The 22,317-nt window shown below is 40.8% G+C and overlaps 1 protein-coding gene across 2 annotated transcripts in view; it reads left to right on the top strand.

The window, feature by feature from the left end:
- pax5 (paired box 5) overlaps positions 1 to 15,023 on the top strand; it is a 57,817-nt gene extending 42,794 nt beyond the window's left edge. For both annotated transcript variants that reach the window (XM_023418566.2, XM_087177152.1), the window contains exons 8-11: positions 2,147 to 2,248; positions 5,503 to 5,589; positions 7,048 to 7,134; positions 8,732 to 15,023. In XM_023418566.2, coding sequence (XP_023274334.1) covers positions 2,147 to 2,248; positions 5,503 to 5,589; positions 7,048 to 7,134; positions 8,732 to 8,814 — 359 coding nt within the window. In that variant the 3' untranslated portion in view covers positions 8,815 to 15,023. The remainder of the gene's footprint in view (positions 1 to 2,146; positions 2,249 to 5,502; positions 5,590 to 7,047; positions 7,135 to 8,731) is intronic.
- The last annotated feature ends 7,294 nt before the right edge of the window (positions 15,024 to 22,317 follow it).

Here is a 22,317-nt window from a genome sequence, read left to right as displayed (position 1 = left end):
ATAATGAATATTTTACGTTTGATACTTGGATTGGCTTCAGCTGATAATACTTATGCACCTTTTACTTTAATTGGACTTTTACTTGTAATGCAGTATTTATATATTGTGGTATTACTTTGACTGTCGTAAAGAAACTTCCCTCACCACTGCTGTCCTCCTTCTCCACTTAAACCTTCCCTCCGTTTTTTAGTCTAACTTTTTCTCTCAATTCACACCATTTTCCCTTCTCCTGGTCTTTTATATTTTCTTCTCAATTTCACTCTCCTCCTCCTCCTTCTCCTCCTCCTCCTCCTCCTCCTCCTATCAGTTAGTTAGTGGTGGTTAAGTGGAGGGGAAGTGAATGGGATTGATGGTGTTAGCATCTGAGCAGTTTATGATGATGATAAATGTGTGTGTGCAGGGGCAGGGGAGGAGGAGGGCATTGGTGTGTGTGTGTGTGTGTGTGTGTGTGTGTGTGTGTGTGTATGATGATGATGAATGGAGGGCTCCCTCTCCACGCACTCCTACAGTCTACTGCGTGCAAACACAGAGAAATGATTTGGGCTGACACACTGTCATGTAATCTAATGCAGTTATATATCCTATTCACCAAGTGACAGACAGGGTTGGGGGGTAGTGAGAGGAGGGGGGAGTCAGTAAATTAATAGATGCCAGTGGATGGAAAACAAGGAGAGAAGAAACAAAAGAGGGTCGCCCTGAATGTGTTTTGGCAAGCATTCAATAAAGATCCTGCATGACGTGTAGCATTCTCAAGGTGATTATTGTAACCCTTTATTAGTAAATCACTACTACATTCATTTTGAATGCTGTCAGGAGTGGAAAGCAACTGTCATTGGCCATTTCCATAGAATAGATTTAACTAATAACGTAAATAATGGCTGTAGTCCATTCAGGTGTGGCAGTTGCAGAGTCCTGGTGTTGTGCAGGCTTGCTCATTCAAATGGCCTAGTGGACCTTTGTTAACGAAGTTAGTTACACATGTGTTTTTCCTGCTTGACGATTTGATTTGAACCTCTTTCTTTTCTCTTAAAAGTCAATCTCTGAGAAAGCATTTTTGAGAATGATGTTTGAGAAAGAGCTATAAGGTTGCTGGGGTTATTCCATGTTTTTATTATTGTCAGTAAATCCCATGAAAAGACCGGACACCTCCAAGCCCACGTCTCCCTGCTCTCAGACATCCTGTCCGTGGCTCTCAGACCCAAATACAATTGTTTTTACTGAAGACATAAATCTTACAAATAGGTCCCGAACATGTCACCTCCGCTTAAAATAAATAAATATAAATCTTTACAAAATTAAATAATAATAATTTCCTAAAGCAGCTGGGAGATGTAGTTTTAAGCCAACAGAAGTAAACTGTGTATTGTTGGTGGACTATTTTGCTACTGAGTATATACAGCAGCAGGACAGCGAATGTGGGATTGCCGCAAAATACACTACATCGTATTGAAGGAACATGTCACTCAGTTCAACAATGTGGCTCATCAATGTGCTTTTAATGGCTTTAGATCAGTGGAAGCTATATCAGGCTTTGGCTACAGATACACATATAATTCTTCTCTAATACTTCACATTGATCGATAGGATCAATTTATTGTTGGTTTTGGGCTTTTGATGGGATTTGTATGCAGAGGGACTAGTTTGCAATCTCTATGGTTACAGTGTTCTCCGCATTCATAGCTATTGTACAAAAGTATAACAGTTTATCTGACAATGATATAGTGTAGTTAAAACTGTATTTACTATACTGTATCTTTACTGTACTCATCTGTTGTAATTCTGTCAAAGTAATCCCTAATGGTAAAGGTCATATGCAACATTTGAGGGACGGTGCCATTTTAGCGTGCTTCGAATTTACATCTCATGAATCAAAATCTTAATCCAATTATGTAAAACATTAATTCACTGGTTCAGGTCAGTTGCTACAAATATGTAGCATGAAACAATTAAAGAACATTAGATATAGGACAATAACAATTATGTGCCAATAGCATGCAGGAGAAACACACAGTATAGAGCTATGAGGTATAAAAATGATGATGGTAAATTAGTGACAGTATTGACACTTATTATGATATTAATACCAGTGAAGGTGATGACAGCATACGTGTGTGTGTGTGTGTCTGGTGTTTGTGTGTCATTACAGGTCGAGACATAGCCAGCACCACTCTGCCAGGCTACCCTCCTCATGTTCCTCCCACTGGACAGGGCAGCTATTCCACCCCTTCCCTCACTGGCATGGTACCTGGTGAGTATACATACACACACACACACACACACACACACACACACACACACACACACATACACACACACACACACACACAGACAGAGAGAGAGATAATTTAGTTACACTATAATAGTTTTAAGAAAAATGCCATTGTACTCGCCTTTCCTTTCCAGTAATTCATTCATCTCTCGCCATCTTCTCAGCAGATGTGTAACTGTACTTACATATCTGTTTGAATCCCCACTGGATGCATGTGTGGAGTGTTTCCCGTGTGTGCGGGTGTCTTTAGGGGGTGTACTTAGCTTTACTACTTCCTCTTTCTTGTCTGTCTACACCATGGCTGACAGCGCTCCCGGGGGGTGGCGTGTGTGTGTTTTTGTGTACATCTATTCATGTGTCTGTTTGTCTGTGTGTGTGCGTGTGTGTGTTTGTGCTTGTGTTGTGTGTTTCTGTGTATGTGTGTGTGTGTGTGTGTGTGTGTGTGTGTGTGTGTGTGTGTGTATCATTACAAACCAGCCACAGTAGCACAGCTGTCCCTCCTCAACATTAGTAATTTGTTTTTAATGAGAATCACCAGTGACCCACGACTAATTCATTCATTCCCTTCCACTCCGCCTTCTACGCCGCTTTTGTGTTTCAATCCTGGACCGCCATTCTTGCTCTCTGGTTCTCGCTCTCTCTCTATCTCTCTCTCACTCACTCAGTCTTGCAGTGGTGGTCCTGGTCAGTGTGGAGTATACTGCAGAGAAATAAAGGGAGAAACACAAAAGCAACAACCGCAGTGAAACAAAGTCAAAACAATGTTGTTTACAAGTTCTTGTCTCTGTGTATTCCCAATCATTCAGTTTGTGACACACACACACACACTCGTGGGTTCTCTCACACACACACACACACACACACACACACACACACTCTCAGTGGACATGTAGGAACAGCACGTCTAAAGATGGGTGACCCTGTCGGCCTGTCCCCCTGCGCTCACCCCATCCTGTCCTCAGGTTTGACAGCATATTTGTGTATGTGTGTGTGTGTGTGTGTGTGTGTGTGTGTGTGTGTGTGTGTGTGTGTTTTTGTTGGTGTATGTTTATGTGTGTTGGCATACAATTGTTTGTGCGCATGTGTGTTTGTTTTTGACAGTGTGTATGTGTGAGTGTGTGCGCGCCTGTGTGTGTGTGCGACCTTGACACTGAGCTACACAAGGGAGACCCCTGAGCCCCCCCCACCCCCTCTCTCCCTCCCTCCACTCGTTTCCTAAACAACCTGACACGTTGCCGTCACTACGGTGATGACAAGGGGAGGATGTTCGCACCCAGGGATGCCATGGAGACCATATCCCGACCCCACCTGACAGCTAAACATACACACACATAACTACACACATACACAAAGGGTAGTGCGAGAAAGAAAACTTGGGTTGCGCATCCAAAGACACACACACACACACACACACACACACACACACACACACACACACACACACACACACACACACAGTCTCGACATCTAAATTCTTCTCAGTGAATATTCGAAGCTGCCTGAATCCACGAGCTACGAGCTGACTAGAGTGAGTGGAGGAGATAATCTCTCAACTTTGCTTCTCCGGCTTCACCATGTTTTATCTCAGCACTTCTCAGGCAAATTATTCTCCTTTTTGTCCGCTCTGTCTAATATCATACCTTCATTAAGCAAGCAACTCTCTTCTGCTGTTCTTCTTCTCTGCCTCTGTCTCTCTGTCTCTCTCTCTGCAGCAGGGGGGCTGACACTCAGAGGGGGTGTAGGAGAGCAGTGAGGCAGAACCGACAGAACGAGAGGGAAAGAGGAGGAATGGGTGGGGGGAGGTTGGAGGGAGGGGGCATCAGGGTCTGTGACTGTCAGCTATGGGAGAGGGATCCCCCGGGAGGAGTGAAGGTTCAGGAGAAAAGAAAGAAAGAGCAAAAGAGTGTAAAATAAAAAAGAGAGCGAGTCAGCGGAGAGATGGAAAAAAAAAGAGGAGAAGAAATGGGAAAGAATGTTGTTTTGATGTGAAGGGTGACGAGCAGGCTATAGTCAGGCGGGCCAGAGGACGAGAGAGAGAAAAATAAAGAGGAAGGGGTGATGGGAGGGAGGGAGTGGGAGGGGAAGACAAGAGGGAGAGTAGACCCCAGACAGTAAGTAGTAAATGAGGGAGAAAAGCTAAGCTATCATCCACTGTATGACCACTACAGACTCGCTGAGCTCTCCAGCTGAATCACTCTCAACTAGTCTGCAAACTGTTCTGTACAAAACACAGAACAGTAGCTCCTCATTACCTTTAAAGACAACACATCTACCGCCACCATGGTTAAAGTTTGGTTTGGTGTAGGAACAAAAAAAAAAAAAAAGACTTGGTAAAGGTCAGAGAAAGATAACAGGTAACTGTTATAATTTACACAGCCACAAGAAATACACAAAACATGTATCCCATGATCATTTTTTTGGAATGTTCCAGTCATGGATAAGTGTCTTGAGAGCAAGACGATATAGTTAAAGCTTTTAATAATGTGCAGCAATTAACATTTCAGAGTAAAACATGCTGTTTGTCAGAAGCTGAAACTTGAACAATGGGCTCCATCCCGGTTTAGCTAGTCTGAATATGCTAGCTGGAGTACTAATAAAACACAGGATACTTTGGTATAGGCTATGAATGCCTCATCCAGGTTTCTGATCACTGTGGAATCTGCACATCGGCATTCAGAGACATTGGTTGGTTGGTGAAACAAAACTAGGATGATCAATAATGTATTGACCACATTAAAAAGGTAAATTAAAGTCTGGTCTTTCTCTCATCAATCCTTACAGATGATGAGAGAGAGATGCTAAATCTAACACAGTGGTCAATTCAGCAGCCAGAAACTCTGCACTTCCTAAAACACTGAGATGACTCAGTCTTTACAAAAATAAGGGATTCGTAACATGAAAATTTGTCAAAATGAGACACCTAGTTTCATTGTTTTTCAATCATATTCTTAATGGAATAAAACCAGGATAACACTCAATTCTCGTGTTCCCCATTTCCCTAGCCTTTGTTCGTGCAGTGATTTCCCCCTACAGCTTGCTTGTTCTGAGAAAAGGCTGGCATCAAAAAAAAGTTGATGAGTATAGGGCTCCATAAAACACAAGTAAAATAAAAATAAATAAAAAGTGTTTTGCCCCTTTGATATCCAAGGAAAAGGTTTACAGGTAGGATAATTGTCTTTATACTTGTTGTTGTTCATAAACATAATTTATTCCTGTTTGTCTTTTTCTTTCAGGTGGAGATTTTTCCGGAAGTCCATATTCCCATCCTCAGTATTCCACATACAATGAATCGTGGAGATTTCCTAACCCCAGTTTATTAGGTAGGTGAATCCCATATCTCTCCAGCCAGCCTCTGCTTACCAGAACTGGATCAATAATTGTATCAATGATTTTTCATTTCATTCTATCTCACATCCTAGTTCCAGCCTGTCTAATACTCGCTTGTAATATGTATCTTCATGCTCGACTGTTCATTTTTTCATTACATTTCATTCTGTATTGTACTGTACAGTACAATACATCATAGACATACTAATGGTTCTGTGCAAGGATTTCTTTCTTTTTTTTTTTTTTTAAAGACTGGCAGTTTGGGGTGTGAATGGATTTGAAGAAGAGGACAGAAGAGAGCTAGAGAGAGAGAGAGAGAGAGAGAGAGAGAGAGAGAGAGAGAGAGAGAGAGAGAGAGAGGAAGGAACAGATTAGGAGGCGTTTATCTGCATCTCATCAGCATTGCATTTTGGAATTTGTGGGTTTTGATGTTATAGTTTCTCTGGAGGACGCTGACACTGATCACTTATTTTTAATTTTTCATACAATCGCTCTTATGTTAATCCTCAATCAATGGTGGGCTGAGCTAGTCATTGATCATCAATCAATCTATGAGAATTTGATATGATAAACTGGAGATCAGATTGCTGCTTATTACACTCAAGCTGCCGTCAAGCAGTGACATGTTGAACAACAACAGATCAGAAACAACTTTAGCTCACAGCCTTTGAGCTAATTCACACTGTGAGGCAACGTGACACGACAAGAGTGACAACACAGACAATCTGGAGTGATGTCTGAGAGAATAATCAAAGATCAGAAATACATAAAAGTTTTTGTGTAGGGGCTTAAAATCTTTATTCTAGCTTGGCCCTGACATACTGTATTTCTTTTACTGTCGACAAACCCCAAGAAAGTAGTTTATGTTGAGTCTCTACCTACTGCAGCCATAAATACTACAGCACCAAATCCATTGCCGAAAATGCAATATATACTCCTGTTTTAGGAAACTACCTGAAACACATGTTTTTAAAGATTTAAACCTTAAGTAGTAACCACTTGGCTCGGGGCCACAGACTGGATAGAGACAGACTAACACATTGTTAGTTTTGGTCTTTTTATGGGATTGATTGACAATAAGACAATTATAGATTATCACCAGCCTTATTATTTAATGTCAATGAATCAATAACAATACCAGTGACTAACTCATGACACCTTATGGCAAAGAAATCCAAACCAGAAAGTAACATCCCAACAATGTCTTCACACCTTTGCATCCATGTTTAACAGGACAAATGAACCCTGAGACCAAAAATAGTCTGTGTCAAAGTCAATGTCTAGGGAGCCATTTCAGGGGTCATGTTTAAAGGTGAAGGGGTCAAGGGGTGACGGTGTAAAAGGTCAATAGGTGAGAGGGGTCAGTGCTGTGCTGACCTGTAGTATGCCCCCACCCTTTCCTCTCCTCACTTCTCCTTTTCCCTTCCTTCCCTCCATCCCTCTGTCCCCAGTGTTTCAGCAGGATTATGGGTCTCTCCTGGGGACGGAAATTGGCTGCTCCTCCAGTCTCTTCACCAGCCAGGCAGGACAGATGCAAGGTAGGTGGAGAAAAAAAAACAGAGAGAGAGAGAGAAGAGAGAGAGCAAATGAAAAAACAAAGACAAATTAAAAGTGTGTGGGATGATTCAGGTGTATGTACAGAGGAAGGTGCAAAGATTAGGACAGATGATGGTAGAGCAGAGGAAGAGAAACTGTAAGAGACTTTAGTATGATAACGGATGAGCAGACACATAATATGAGGACAAGATGCACATTAGGAGACACTGAAAGGTTTAAGATTGATGGCAGGGGAACAAAAGACGCTGTGATGCAAAGGAAAGGCGGGGAGGGATGAGAGAAGAGGTGACAAATGAAAGAAAAGGGAGTTAAATAAAGAGGCAAAAGGGGAGAGAGGGCGTCTTAAGTCTTGAGTGAGACTAAATAGTTTGTCAGGCCGGCTTAATGCCTCACTTCCCCAAAGAGCCTCCTGAGATTACCTGGACTATAGACAGACATAACCTGTCAACACAGCTTGGCTGATTGATGGAAGTGACAGAGACAGGTGTGTGTCTGTGTGTGTGTGTAAGCAGGTTTTTTCTGTGTGTATTAAGGTGTGTGAGTGTGGGTTGCTGTGTGTCTGTGGGGTTACAGTATTGAATTGACCTCTTCCCTGAGGAGAGAATAGACTCAAGGGATCAGTAGTAGTAGAGCTGTACTCAGTGTGTCAGCTTAGACTGTCACTTAGATCTTGTGTGTGTGTGTGTAAGTGAGAGAGAGAGAGAGAGAGAGAGAGAGAAAGAGAGAGACAGCGAGAGGAGGGCGACATTGAAAGAGAAGCTTGTAAGGAAGTAGACCGAGTTCATTTTATTGGTTTTACATGAAAGGAAGACTAATTTTTTCTGTCATTAGTTTCATCGGCTCATGTCATCTCATCCCAGCCTTTCACTACTCACGTTCAAAGTAAAATATAATCTTGACAGAAAATTGAACCTGCTCATTCCACATTTACACTGTATTTCAGTAACCCCAAGTAGTTAAAGGATAATTCTGATTCATTACAACTTGGGTCTTATTTTTGTCATTTTTAAACATCATTCCTATCTGTAATAAGACTTGCACTCACCGAGGTAATTGCTGAGATCTGTGAATGCCTCGACATTGCTTCGGAAGTTCAATTGGGAAAGAAACCTGAGCGGAGCCACATGACAATCATCTGTCAATTGTAGCAATGAGCCCACAGAGAATAATAATCCAACTCTGATTCAGTTCTCCCCAGCTCTGTGGAACATTTCACCGTCTTTTGAGTCTGTAGTTTTGGTTTTAGATTAAGCAGCTTTACTGTTTTGGTTCACTCTCGTAGCTTTCATCAGCCTATGTCAACATTTTTCAGCTTGTCGTGCTGCCCCCTATTGGCCAGTTTTAATGAATTCAGGTTTAAATAATCTGGTTAACCTGCTGGATTTGTTGTCACCATGTTCACCATGTCAGTTTGGTGACTACGGAAATGAGGCCAACTACAAAAACAAAACCCAGGTTGTAATGCACTGGACTCATCTTTTACCTAAAGACATTCACATTCTGCACTATATTTATTTCTTTGTTGAGCCTTGCAGTATTTGAACGAATTGAATAAAACGTGTCTTTGTTTCTTCTCAGGGTCACCGTACTACTACAGCGCGACATCACGGGGGGCGGGCCCTGCAGCCACTGCAACAGCCTCCGCCTACGACCGCCACTGACCCCTCCTTCTGAGAGAAGAGGAGGATGAGGAGAAGGAGACGAGGGAGGAAGGGAGGGAGGGATGGATAGCACCGTCACCGCTCAGTACAAGCCTGCCTACGCACGTATTTTTGACGTCAGTGAAGTTTGAATTTTCTTTGATTGACACGCCAACAACTGCACTGCTGGGCTGCAACACAGACATACTGCATTGGTATTACATTACTGTGATGAGCACAGGCATGGCAATAGTCTCAGATTTGTAAGCAAGTAAATTTGGACCCTCCCATGACTTATCAAGGCTTGGTATCCCTATCGTGTTTTTAACCAATCATCCACAAATCCAAGAGGTCAGTGGACTATGTGCGCAGCAGTGATTGAAACTGTAATCTGTATTGTGATCTTCTGGGTAAAATGTTGTGTTTTCAGGTTGGGAATATTTTTGATGAAATTGTTTGAGCTGATTAGACCAAAATCACTTTTTCAAACAGTCTTTTTATGACCTGACATCAATCAATCAATTTTCTATGCCATGCTACGGAGAAGTAAAGACAATCCAACTCTCATAACTTTGAATGACCAAAATCACCCATGTCATTATCATTCTAGTCTCTTTGCTGTAGATTCAACACATTTCCCCTGGGATCACAATGCTTAATAAATGGGATACCCTAATTTTCAATGGGAGCGTTCAGTTTCACCAATGTTTGCCAAGCCCCACCCACCTCTATCACTGTCACTATGCCTGTCAAGCTTTGTGTTCTCGCTCGGTACATATGCAGAAGTAAACAAAAACAGCTTATTGACAGCTTTCTAGAGTTCAAGAGTTTATCAGCTGCAGCTAGCAAGCTAATTAAGCTAGCTAGCATATACTTTTAGTATGTTTTACTTTTTAACATTACAAAAGAAAAGGCTTTTAGGATGAGGACTTTCTTTGGCAAATGTAATTCTGTCATGGGTGACAGTTGGGGCTGTAGATCATTAACCATGTAGATGGTTAATTATCTTGTAAGTAACAGGAGGTTACCACTGTAGGTAGTACCACAAATGCTAACATTTGTAGCTTTGAGTAAATAAACATAGTTTAATCAAATATTACACTTAATGATTTTGGTTTCGGAAAGACTTAAAGACCCTTCAAACTCTTTAAATGCTGAGTATCGCTCTTACTACACTGCCATGCACATCACTTAAAAATGTGGAGAAATCCAAAGCTTGACAGGTCTGCCATGCTTAGTTACACTTGCTAAGCTATGATGGGATAATTGACATTTGCGGTGGGGTTTGGCGAGTCAATTTCTGTGGTTGTATTCACATCCTAATGTGTTTGCAGTTGTCCAACAGGGAAGTCTGTATCCTCACATCCATACTTGCATTTGAAGTGGTTTGAATGCCACTGACCAATGGATAAAGCACAGCATTAAATCTGAGCCCTCTACTGTAAATAGAACAGTGTTGAACATGTTCACATCAGACCAAAATCAAATCAACCAGGGAGTGTCATTGAACAGGAAGGTGCTATCCTACCTCCCCAGCCAAGATTTAGTCCTGATCAAGAGCTATTTATAATGGAGGAGACACAGAGTAATATATAAAGAAGCTTTTCTGCGCTGCACTCCGTGATGAGAGTGAATGCCTGTAATGATTTATAATATGTGTCACGCTGTTGTGCTAGAATAGTGATGATGATGCTGATGATGACGACGATGCAGTGAAATATGAAATCTTAAAAACTTTCAATCTGAGAAGAAGTCTTTGTTTATAAATGTGATCCGATTGCAATTTTCTTGTTTATAGTTTGTTGCCTGGTATCAGTTGACACAGGTGCCATTTAATAAGTCGCCATTTTTATCTGCTTCCTGAATATTCAAAAGAAGAGCCAGGAAGCAGTGGCACCCTCTCTTTCTCTCTCTCTCTCTCTCTCTCTCTCTCTCTCTCTCTCGCTCTCATTCTCTTTCTATTTCTCTCTTTAAACTCCCCAAAGATGGGCCCCCCCTAGTGGATCGGCTGACAAACTACAAAAGCACAAAGAGACTCAATCATCATTTAAAGGCGCCATTTTACTTTTTTTGACTTCCTTTTAGAACCATGAAGTACTTCTTCTCCCCTTCTTGAGTGCTTGTCCTTGTGCTGTTAAACATCCTGAAATTGTTTCTATAAAAGCATCGCTTTCGTGAAAAAAAAACAAGTGAAACTGTTTTCTTCTTTTTTTCTTTTTTTTTTTGTTTGTCTCCTACATCAGTTCTGCACTGTGACAATGCATGACACCAGGGTTGAGGCCTTACCCACCTAATGTACAGACACAGTAGGACAGAATTGCCCCTCAGCACTGATCTGATCAGTGTGTTACCCCTCCCAAATGTCTGAGGGCCCCACGATATTGATCTTGTGAGAGGGCAATATCTTCCTAAACCTGTACGTAGCTTCCTGTCTCACTTATGTCCATACAAGATTTGTACAGTAATCAGTGAAAGAGAAGAGAAGTCACAATGTCAATAGCAATTTCAATTATTCACATTTGACTTTAGATTTTAGTGATGGAGCTTTCTTTACGATAAAAAGATTAAGAGGTGTGTGGTGTTGTTTTAGCCATCGTCTGCAAGTGTTTACATATCTTTTGTTTGTTTGTTTGTTTGTTTGTTTTTGGGTATGTGTGGCTGACCGTAGCGCTTCATTGCTACTGTGTAGTTTTACTAGCTAACAGATTGGAGGCACCAAATCTGCAGCGTGAGACATAAAATATAGCTATAAAACATATACCTATGAACACTGAACAAAGCTGTTAGTTTATCAATCTTTGTTGTTTCTGGGTTTTGAAATAGTGATAGAGTGGCTCCTTTTACATTTGTAGACCTTAAAAGTTGTGCATACACAACTCTAAAGAAGATTCTTATAATGGCTCACCTGCTGCGCTGCCAGCATGCACCGCAGCAGGAGCCTTTCCTTATTTCTGTCTTTCTCTCTTGATCTTTCTGAGGCATTATTGAACCTGAACCACACCAGCTGAAAACAAGGACAGTGCCTTTAGTTTTATATGTCAACAAGCCCCTGACTGACCACGAGTCACTAAAACAAGATTCAGCGTCCCTCCCTGCAATTCCTTAAACGAAACTCTATCTGCCCGCGCAAGACAGGTTTGTAGATTATATAAAGCCTTCCACAAATAAGTAGCAAAGAGTTATTTCAATACCAACGTCAGACGACATTTCATAATATAAACAGCAGCAGTGCAGCTGTGTTAACAGGACCTTCCCCCGATCGAGCACCATACACTATGCATCACCGTCCTGCGCATCTCCCATCACATGGACATTTCAGTCACAGATCCTCTCGTAAAATTTGTAACAGGGGTTACGCTGAAAATACAAACTCATCAGATTTGAAATATTCTCAGCCATCCACCAGCTTTGAAAAAAAAAAAAACCCAACATCCAACAGCTGTAAAACAACAAAAACACAATTTATTCTACGAATGGTTTCTTTCATCAATATAAGACATGCAAAATCAAAGATGGTGCAGGACTCCTTCCTCACTGGAGTGGTGCTGAGCCGGAAAGTGTACAAATTAGATTACACTTTTAATTGCCAGTAATACTGCAGTATAGTTTCCGGCCACCAGTGGCAGCACTCAGCGCTTCAGTCAGTGAGTGAGGAAAGAGTCCTGCCTTATATTAATGTAAATAAAGAGACCTTTTTTCTGTTGGAATAAATCATGTTTCTAGCCATGCTGCCGGTGTAAGGGGAAAGCAGTGTTGGTCCATCTGTCAGTTGGTCAGTCCCCCATTTTGGTCCAGACTGAAATATCTCAACACCTATTGGCTAGGTTGCCATGAAATTTGGTACAAACATTCAATGCAACCCAGACAAGGAATTGTACTGACTTTGATAATTCTCTGACGTTTCCTCTAGCGCCACCATGAGGTTCGCAACTAGTTCAAGATGAAAATCTCCACAACTGTTGCATGGATTACCATGAAATTTGGTGCAGACATTCAGGTCCCCCTCAGGATAAATTGTAATCACTTTGGTGATTCTCTGACTTTTCATCTAATTTGTTGACAACAAATAGTGAACGTGGTAAACGTTATAGCTTTTTAACGTTGCATGTTGTCAATGCAGACTGTGAGCATGTCAGTATGCCAGTCTTAGCATTTAGCTCGAACCACAGCTGTATCTAAGTACAACCTAACAGAGCCGCACAGCTGTAGACCATTAGCCTTGTTATTTAACAGATATCCTTGTTTTTATCCAGCTTTAAAAGTCCCAGAGGAGAGTTTATATTTTCGGTATTCTTCCAGTATCAAATATTTATGTCAATGTCTGTGACTGAAATGTCCAAATTCTGTGAGGTATCATACAGGACCACGATACATGGTGTACAGCCCTGGATCGGGGCTACACAGAACCCCACTGGCTTGACAAGGAGTGAATACTGAAAAAAAAAGAAAGGCACAAAATATAAATAAAGACCAAGTAAGCAACAGACATATATCAAGTCTGTTCATCAATATTGCTGTTTTTTTAATTGACCAGAGCATCTTATAAATGAATTAGGCCCCTTTTCCACAAACACAGACACACGAATACACACACACACACACACACACACACACACACACACACACACACACACACACACACACACACACACCACTGTAAACATGAAGAAATATTGATTGAAAGTCGTTCTCCTTGAAGAGGTGAATCCGGTCGAGCCTCCTGTCTCTGCTCACGAGAAGCTGCGACACCAAACAGGACAAACTTTGACGCCCGTTCTCCGGTGTAGCCAAGAATCCAGAGATACATTAACAGGATTATTTGTTAACTATGCATCTCATAGTGACACAGCTTGCCTTGCCATTGCTTTGACCTAACTGATTCGCATGGGGAGAGAATGGCTTTTCATTGGCCCGCAGTCGTTTCGATTGGCAGCCATGACATTGACTGTAGCGATGAGGGGGGACTGTCATTGTGGGTGGTACTGTAGGAAGCATGGCGGGCAGAGGCCACACACACACACACACACACACACACACACACACACACACATAAATGTAAGTACAGACACACACTCTCCCTCCCTTTGTCCTTTGCAGACTGGTGATCGCCCCTCCTCTCATGCCCCTGTGTTCCCCAGGGGAGTCCAAACCTGCTGTGCCATCAGAAGCTCATCCCAGCTTTTTTCTCCCCCTCCCTCAGCCCTAATCTCTTCATATCTCATGCAATCGTCTTCCCCTTTCTCTCCTCTCCTCCCCTCCTGTAGCACTGCCACACCACCAGGATTAGGAATATTAAAACTATTCTGTTGATTTCAGGCCCATGACCTTCCTCAAAAAGTCCTCCCTCTTTCTTCAGACAGCCCTATTAATCCTTTTTTCGTCTTACTTTTCTCTCCGACTATTCAGACGTGATGCTCACTGTCCTGTCAGAAATTCTGCATAGGAATGAAGCAGTGTGTTTTGTGCCAAAGTGAGGTCATTTCAATGGCAATTTTGCTGCCAGTATCTTTATTTGGCCAACAATACTCCGTGAGATCACATCTCGCTCTCTGTTTTCTCCTCATGCGGCTAAAGAGCATTTAAAACACAAAGAAACACCAGTTTCAGATCAAACCAAAACGTTTTATTTCCAGCACTGCCACAGTTTACTGTCCATGAAAATACAATTGCATCCTGAATTTTTATCCCAGCTCCAAGTCAAATAGGAAACTGAAATAAATGCAAATTAGTTTTTTTTCTTTATTATGATTTCTCACCGAGTGTGCACTGCCTGACTGTATCTCAATATGAATCCATGAAGATGGCTACTGCCTTTGTAAAACCTGAGGGGATTTCAGCATCACATCTTGACAGCAATTAGTGGCACAATCTGTTTCATGCTTGCTGATATAACTAGGCTCTGGACAGATCTCATACTGAAGTGTTACTATGTTCTGTACATCTTAATATTATTCAACTGTGGAAGAGGAGAAATACACACGACTCAGCCTACAAAAATCGACTGTGCTTTTTAAGCAGATGTTTCAATCAAAAAAAAAAAAAAAAAGTCAAAAAAAAAAAAAAAAAAATTACATGATTTTTCACCTTACTGTGGCCTTTCGTGTAACAATCTGGAGTTTTTTTGTGTCCATGGCTTCCTATCTGGGGTGTTAAAGAGATATTTATATCTGTGACGTTTTGGTATAAAAAAAATAAAATAAAAATATGAACAAACAAATGACAGAAAGAAATACACCAGAACGCAAAGACAGACGCAAAGACGAAATTAGGTTTTAACGATTCATCTCACTCTATTCTTCAAAATCAAATGCGACAAAAAGAAAACATATCTGTAACATTCACCAAAGCCTGTGATGCCTGTTTTAAATGATAGATTCTTGTACAAAAAAACATATAAAATAGCAGAAAAGACTTACAGATACGAACACAAAATGAAGATAAGAAATGCCTTCAAATATTCTGGAGGGGAGGATTTAAAAAAAGTAAAAGAAATGCTTCTTTAAGAAAATGTGTATGTTTTTTATTCGATTTTCTAGTAGTTGCAAACAAAAACTTGGTGTTTTTTCTCTTTGTGTGTTGTGTGTTGTCTTAATATTTGAATGTATTTTACTGCAGTGCGAATTTGCCAAAGATATCATATCATTTGATTTCTCTCCTTGATTTTTTTTTTTTTTTTTTTTTTTTTTTTTTTTTTTTTTTTTTTTTTTTTTTTTTTTTTTTTTTGTTCCTGAATTGTGACCAATTTTGTTCAGAAAACTGGAAATAAATGGTGAATTTGATATTATGCTTATTTTTTATATTTCTATTGTTAATATTGTTATTTTATTTCCTGGGTTTGAGTTTACTGTGAAATATTAAATTGCAGTTTGCTTGATGCATCTCTTCATACTCAGTCTGTGTACCTGTCCATCCGTCCACCTGAGTGACTGTTGTTGGTGAATTATTCAATTTATGTACCTGTAATGTGAAGCTAAGAAGTAATTATTTGTAAATATTTGCCATAATTTTATTGGTCCTTCAGAATAAAAAATAATTTTTTGGAAAATAAAGGTTCTGTGTCAATGTTTAGCTGCACATTTACATGCATTTTTAATGGACATCAACATGCATAAAAACAATACAGACATATAATTACTGCTGTTGTAAATGTCACATTCCTCGACATCCAACCTCAGTCTGGACAGTCGGAGACTTCCAGAGCTGGAGGTTGTTTGTGTCTCAGTGTGACCCCACAGCTGTGCTTCCATCCTGGGGATGCAAATATCATCTTGGGGCATCTGTCTGGGGGCGAAGGGAGGGACATGGCTAAACCCCCCTCCCTCGCCTCACCCCACCAAACTGAGTGAATGGAGTGTCCCAGTGCTGCAGTCTTGGCTGCTGGCCGAGTCCAGGAGGGGGCAGAGGTGTGTGTGTGTGTGTGTGTGTGTGTGTGTGTGTGTGTGTGTGTGCGGAAGGGAGGGGGAGGAGGTATGGGGAGAGGGGTGATAATAGGACACAAGCCATGACATGGCGACAACACGCCGCACACACAGAAAACAGCACATACCCAGCTTGAGACACAGGCCGGGCTGTCCGCAGCTTGGGTGCCTGCCCAATACACCAGAATGGCACAGTGCGCTTTTGTGTGTGCATGTGTGTGCGCGTCCAGGCTCAATTTGGTTCTTTGCCAACTAAAAGCGACCCGGTAAGCTTGTGTAAGAATGCACCACATCATAAAGGATAAACACTTAAGTAAAAGTTGACCATTGGTGTGTTATTCCAGCTATCAGGGTTGGATGAACTCAAGAGGGGGCGTTAGGGCAAAAATGAGCTGTGGACCCGTAATTAGCCATTTTTCACTCACACACTCACACACACACACACTCACACACACTCACACACACACACACACACACACACACACACACACCAGCCAATATCCATATGTGCTTCATACTACTTTCCCTAGGTGCTGTTTAAAAACAACTTTATTTAAAAGGAGCACTGCACTGATTTTACATGTCAAAGTCCATTTCTGGAAGGGCATGAAGGTTGAAAGGTGTGACCCTTTTAGTGAGATGACATCTACTTGAATTGTGGGAATTGTAGGACCCAATGTTTTTAGAACTCGACTCTAGGGACTAAAAGTCAGGAAAGCTCTGCCCCTTATACTCGTTTTTTTCCTGATCACTTTTTAATATGGGTTATTAGTTAATATGTCTCTAACAATATTAAAATATCTCTAAAATATTGAAGTTTTGAATTTTGACACAGGGCCACTCTGCAATTCAGGTGTCAAGATAAAGGTAAAAAAGCAGGAGCCAATAGGATCTCTTACCATTTCAGTTTGTAATGTACTTTCATGGTGCACATCATCAAATGGCTAAAAACTAATGGTCAAACAAACAATCTGAGGCATTCAGGGACACAGGCATCAGGTATGATACAAGCAATGATGACATGGACATTAGATATAGGCATGGATTTTTATGATAAATCATTCATTTTAAACCGAGATTTGGCTGAAGGTTTGACTGTCAGAAACAATGTTTGTCTGACAGATGCAGCGCTCGTGTATTCTCTGTCAGATCAATGTCTGCTTGAAAGATAAAGGTTTGACAGTGTTTAGTTAGTTAGAAAGCAGCGCGACACCCTCTGCACCTCTACTCTCCTTCTCTTACTCCAGATTACATAACATGACTAGGTACTGACACGTTCTACCTCTCCTCCTCATCCCCTCCTCTCCCAACTCCTCTGGCTTCCTATACAAGAGCAGAAGACAGACAACAGTGGTACTTATGGAGGCCAAGAAGTCATGCAAATTAACGTCAGTCAGCATCGGTATATTTTGGCCCTTCAGAGCCCCTGTAGGGAGGATGTGTGGGGCCAACTGAGTATAATTGGGCCTCAGCTGATTAGTGAAGAGGGGCTCATACAGGAGAGAGAGAGGGGGGATGAGAAGAAGAGATGCTGAAGACATATTAGGAGTGAGAGAGCACGGCCTTTGAATCAAACAGGAGGAGAAGGAAAAGAGAAACTGACAACATACAGAGGAAAAGGATGGAGCAGGGAGAGTGCTAATACGTATGTTGCATATTCATGACTGCTAGTTTTTTGCCTCCTCACTCTTTACTGTTTCTCTCCAAGTGCATTTTTCCTGCATTCATATGTTTTGTTTGAGTGAAGAAACCAAGGGCGTAAGTTTGGTCTCGATATTGGTAGGGACGCTACAACCCCACCACCCCAAAACAAAGAGATTAGCATTTCAATGCCATCAACCAAACGGTTTATTAAGATATAAGATCTGAATTTACATCCAGGAATGCCCAGACACAAATGTAATATATGTACTTGTGTTGAATTTCCATGTATGAACTATATGTACATATGAAGTAAAATCATTACATGTGAAACCTGTTAGAAATTGGAACAATATCATATATTGACATGTCTAATAGAGACATGTATTTTAGTATGTCTGTTTATATTATTATATTATAGACATACAGTATGTTACATGAATATATATCCATCCAAAAGCATGTCAGTATATGTTCATATTATATATATATAAGTATAAAATATGTACGTTTGATGAATGCACATTTAAATTTAATGAGAGATTATTTAAAAAATCATATACACAGAATTTTAATGAGCATGTTTTAATGAAGTAGCATTTTTCTATGAGTATTTCATGTTATAAACTTACTTATATTTCCAGATGATGTATATATGTCATAATAATATATCCTCTTATAGGTGACACATATGGTAACATCACTCTTGATATAGGGACATATAAATCATAGTACACTAAGGTATAAAGACGTCATAGCATAGTAAGGCAGAAAAAAATTCATAGTATAGTAAGGCATGAAAAGAAATAGTTTAGTATGGCATTAAAGAAGTAGTAGTATAGTAAATCATAAAAATTGCCACAATATAGTAAGGCATAAAAAGTCATAATATAGTAATGTCATAAAAAAAAAGTCACAGTATAATAAGTCATTAGAGTCGACAATTGACCTAATGTGCATGTCTTTGGACTGTGGGAGGAAGCTGGAGTGCCCGGAGACAACCCACACAAGCACAGGGAGAACATGTCATCTCCAAACAGGGGTTCGAACCCCGAACCTTCTCAGTGAGGTGACAGTTCTAACTACTGCACCACCGAGCCGCCCCATTAATACATATTCGTATTCTAAGGCATAGAAAGTCATAAAAACAAAATAGTTAAGTAAGGTATAAAAAGTTATGAAAACACCATAGTATAGTATGGCATTAAAAGTCAATAAAACAAAATAGTATAGAAAGTCATAAGATAAGTCATAATATAGTAAGGCATAAAAAAGTCATAAAAATGTCATGGTGTATATATATATATAGGTAGGGGCATCTCCCTACCGTCCATATGCAAACCTACGCCCTTGGAAGAAACATTACTGAAGTTGTGCACCTGACACATAGATACTGGATATTATTTACTATTTTGTATTCATTTATTCAAAGCACTCCTCTGTTTTATTACAACTTGGGTTTGCTCACTCATATTAGTTACAGTAATAGTGTGTTCACCAAGTTCATTTCTGAGATGTGGGAAAGTGTAAACATGAACTTAAAACAAGTCAAACAGGAGAAGGAGCTTGATATGGAAATTACAGAGGGTGATTGGCAAAACGTGGAAGATCCATCACACATCCCCCAATTCATTGACATGGAATTCTCCAGGAAAAACTGGGTGGTGAAAAGCTATGATGGGGAACTGAGGACAGAACCACCAACAAATGACCAATAGCTGACAATCATTAAGAAACTGACACACATAGGAGACAACAAAAAGCACAACTGGACAAAAATTGAGAGTATACCAGAATCAATTTGGCAACATCAACAGAGCTGTATGAATGTTACAAATATATCTCCCAAGCACCATTTGCTCTATGTTGCTGACACTGTTTGGTGTTTTTCATTTTTAATGAATAAATAAAGATTTAAGTGGGCAAGTGGCAAGAAACACAAGCAGTTTTAACAACACTATCACCAGACAAGAACATCAGTATGTTTACTTGATTATGTTTTTGGTTTAAAGTCAGATACCAACATGTTTTAAAATTCTTGCTTTCTACAATAACTGTACATGTGAACTACAGTATGATTAAGCTTTGAGGAAGACTGTGGTTGTGGTTTGTAAGAAGGCGAATGTTAATTGCAGGTCCACGACAAACTCAGTTCTCCTGCACAAAACTCAAGACATTCTGCGCACCCATCCACCAGCTGGAACTCCATACCCTTACTTTCTGAAAGACAGCCTTACTTCTTGCATTGGCTCTAAATGATGGGATTTGACATAAATAGTGAAGTGTGGAATTGTTCATTGTGGATGACTAGGTTTTAAATAAACCCCCAGGATAGCCAAACTTCCCCCAAACTGTGATAAAACATCCTTCTCAGTCTAGAGACCAGACTCTAACCTCCCACTCTTAAGTAAGGAATTACTGCAATATTTTTTAGGGGCACTAACGCTTGTTTTTACCTCCAAATGAAATGGTTAAGATAATCTGGCTAAACTGTCTGACTTCATTAGCAATGTCACTGTTTTCTAAGATCTCAACAATTACTTTGGTGAGTAGTTAACCGTCAGAACTGATGGTCAAAATGAGGTGCAAGTTAATAAATCAGAATTTAACTTTAATACAGTGGATCCCTATTACAAAGGGCTGTTTCTTATTGTCTTAGGGTTCAATGTTATGATTCAAAAGTTCTGATCATTTTTCAGACATTTTTCTAAACTGTGCTTTTTGTTTGGAAATTACTGACGATTTGACATCTTGACGCCCCAACATTGCTTCATTTTAAGGGCCAAAAAAAATTGGGAACCATAGTTGTAAAGGAACCTTACACCTGTTTCTATCATCACCTTTAATCATTTGGTTTTATCACTGTGCAACTCAAGCAACAAGCAAAAAGAATCATTCACAGAATCGGAGAGAAGCAAGTCTTCTGCTGGTCTGACTGTCGGCTAATCAAAAGAGGAGAAACTCTCTGACATTCTGAAAAAATGTGGTTTGACCTTATCACAGAAGACATTTGGACCTCACAGAATGAGCCTTTACATGCTTCTCATTGCCCTTTACAGCAGTGTCCATGTTCACACACACATACACTGAAGTCCCAGAGATGCATTACAGAGTGACAGTGGTAAAGATGAGCGATGCTTGTACAGAGTGCTTATGTGCTGTGTTTTACTCATTAAGGCCCCCGGACACCAGAAATGACGAGACATGTTAGTTCCATGTAAAGTTTTTTTTTTTTCCCTCTTCGGCCCGTCACTCACAATCGCTCTCTCCCACAGATACTACATGTAACAAATGTCAGACATGATGGTGTGTGTGTGTGAGTGTAGGTCAGACCACTGACAGGCATGGAAGCAGCTTGTTGAACTAATAGCCTAACTAATGTGTCTACATTCCCTCCCCCCTCCTTACCTCCCTCACCCACCTCTCCCTTCTGCAAAACTGACATCTATAAACTGAGCAGAGAGATGAGGGAGGGGAGAAAAGGGAGAGAGGAGGGGAAAAAGAGGAGAGGAGTGGGTTGACAAGCGGCAGACCCTCTCGCCCTCCCGTCTGACTCCGTCTATCTCCCCCTCGCTCCCTGAGGGTTCGTCTCTGAGGATAGTTTTATGATGAATAGGCCTGTCTAAGCTAACCTAGTGGAGACCAATTAGAGAGAGAGAGAGAGAGAGAGAGAGAGAGAGAGAGAGAGGGAGAGAAAGAGAGAAAGAAAGAAAGAAAGAAAGAAAGAAAGAAAGAAAGAAACAGAAAAACAATAAAAGAAACAGAAGCAAAGGGAGAGAAAGACACAGAGAGGAAGGGCAGATAGGTTAAAAAGGAGGTAGAAGGATTGGGGTAAAGTGCGTAGTTTAAGACAATGCATGTTGGGAGTATTGTTGTCTACGTGTGTGTGCGTGCGTGTGTGCGTGCGTGTGTGCGTGTGTGTGCGTGCGTGTGTGTGTGTGTGTGTGTGTGTGTGTGCACGAGCTGTCAGTACTGAGGGAGAGGCAGTTTGAGAGGGGCCGGCCTCTTAAGTCTTAACCTCGTCTGCTGCTGCAGGAGAGGCTTTGACAGCAGAGACGTACAAACAGGACTGACCCTCGCAAAAACCCTCCCTCCTTCTCCTCCACAGAAACCTTTCACTGCCGGGCTCCTTGTTCCACATGTCCCCCCTCCCTCCCTCTTGCTGATTATTCTGTAGTCCTTAATACTTTAGCAACCTGACTCTTTTCCCATCCCAAGTTGAGCAAATACATTAGGTTTGAATGGCACTTTAAATGTACTAGTGTTTGCTAATATAGGCATCGGTGACTGATTGTTGCTATTGATCTCGCTGTGGTGCTTTTGGACTCAATTTCCCAGAGACCACCTAGATCAAAGAGTGTGGGCAATATTACACGTTTTTGTTTATTTTTCTTGGATAATTTTTTTTTAAGTTCTAGTCTTTGTCTTGTGATGCAGCTTTCAGACATCTGAAGACACCTTTTAT

The sequence above is a fragment of the Seriola lalandi genome, unplaced genomic scaffold (genome assembly GCF_002814215.2).
Source record: "Seriola lalandi dorsalis isolate HSWRI2012SDOR001 ecotype SW California unplaced genomic scaffold, Sedor1 jcf7180002054582, whole genome shotgun sequence".
Lineage (NCBI taxonomy): Eukaryota > Metazoa > Chordata > Actinopteri > Carangiformes > Carangidae > Seriola > Seriola lalandi.
Note: the sequence above shows the minus strand (reverse complement) of the source record. Positions and strands in the feature narration are given on the sequence as shown.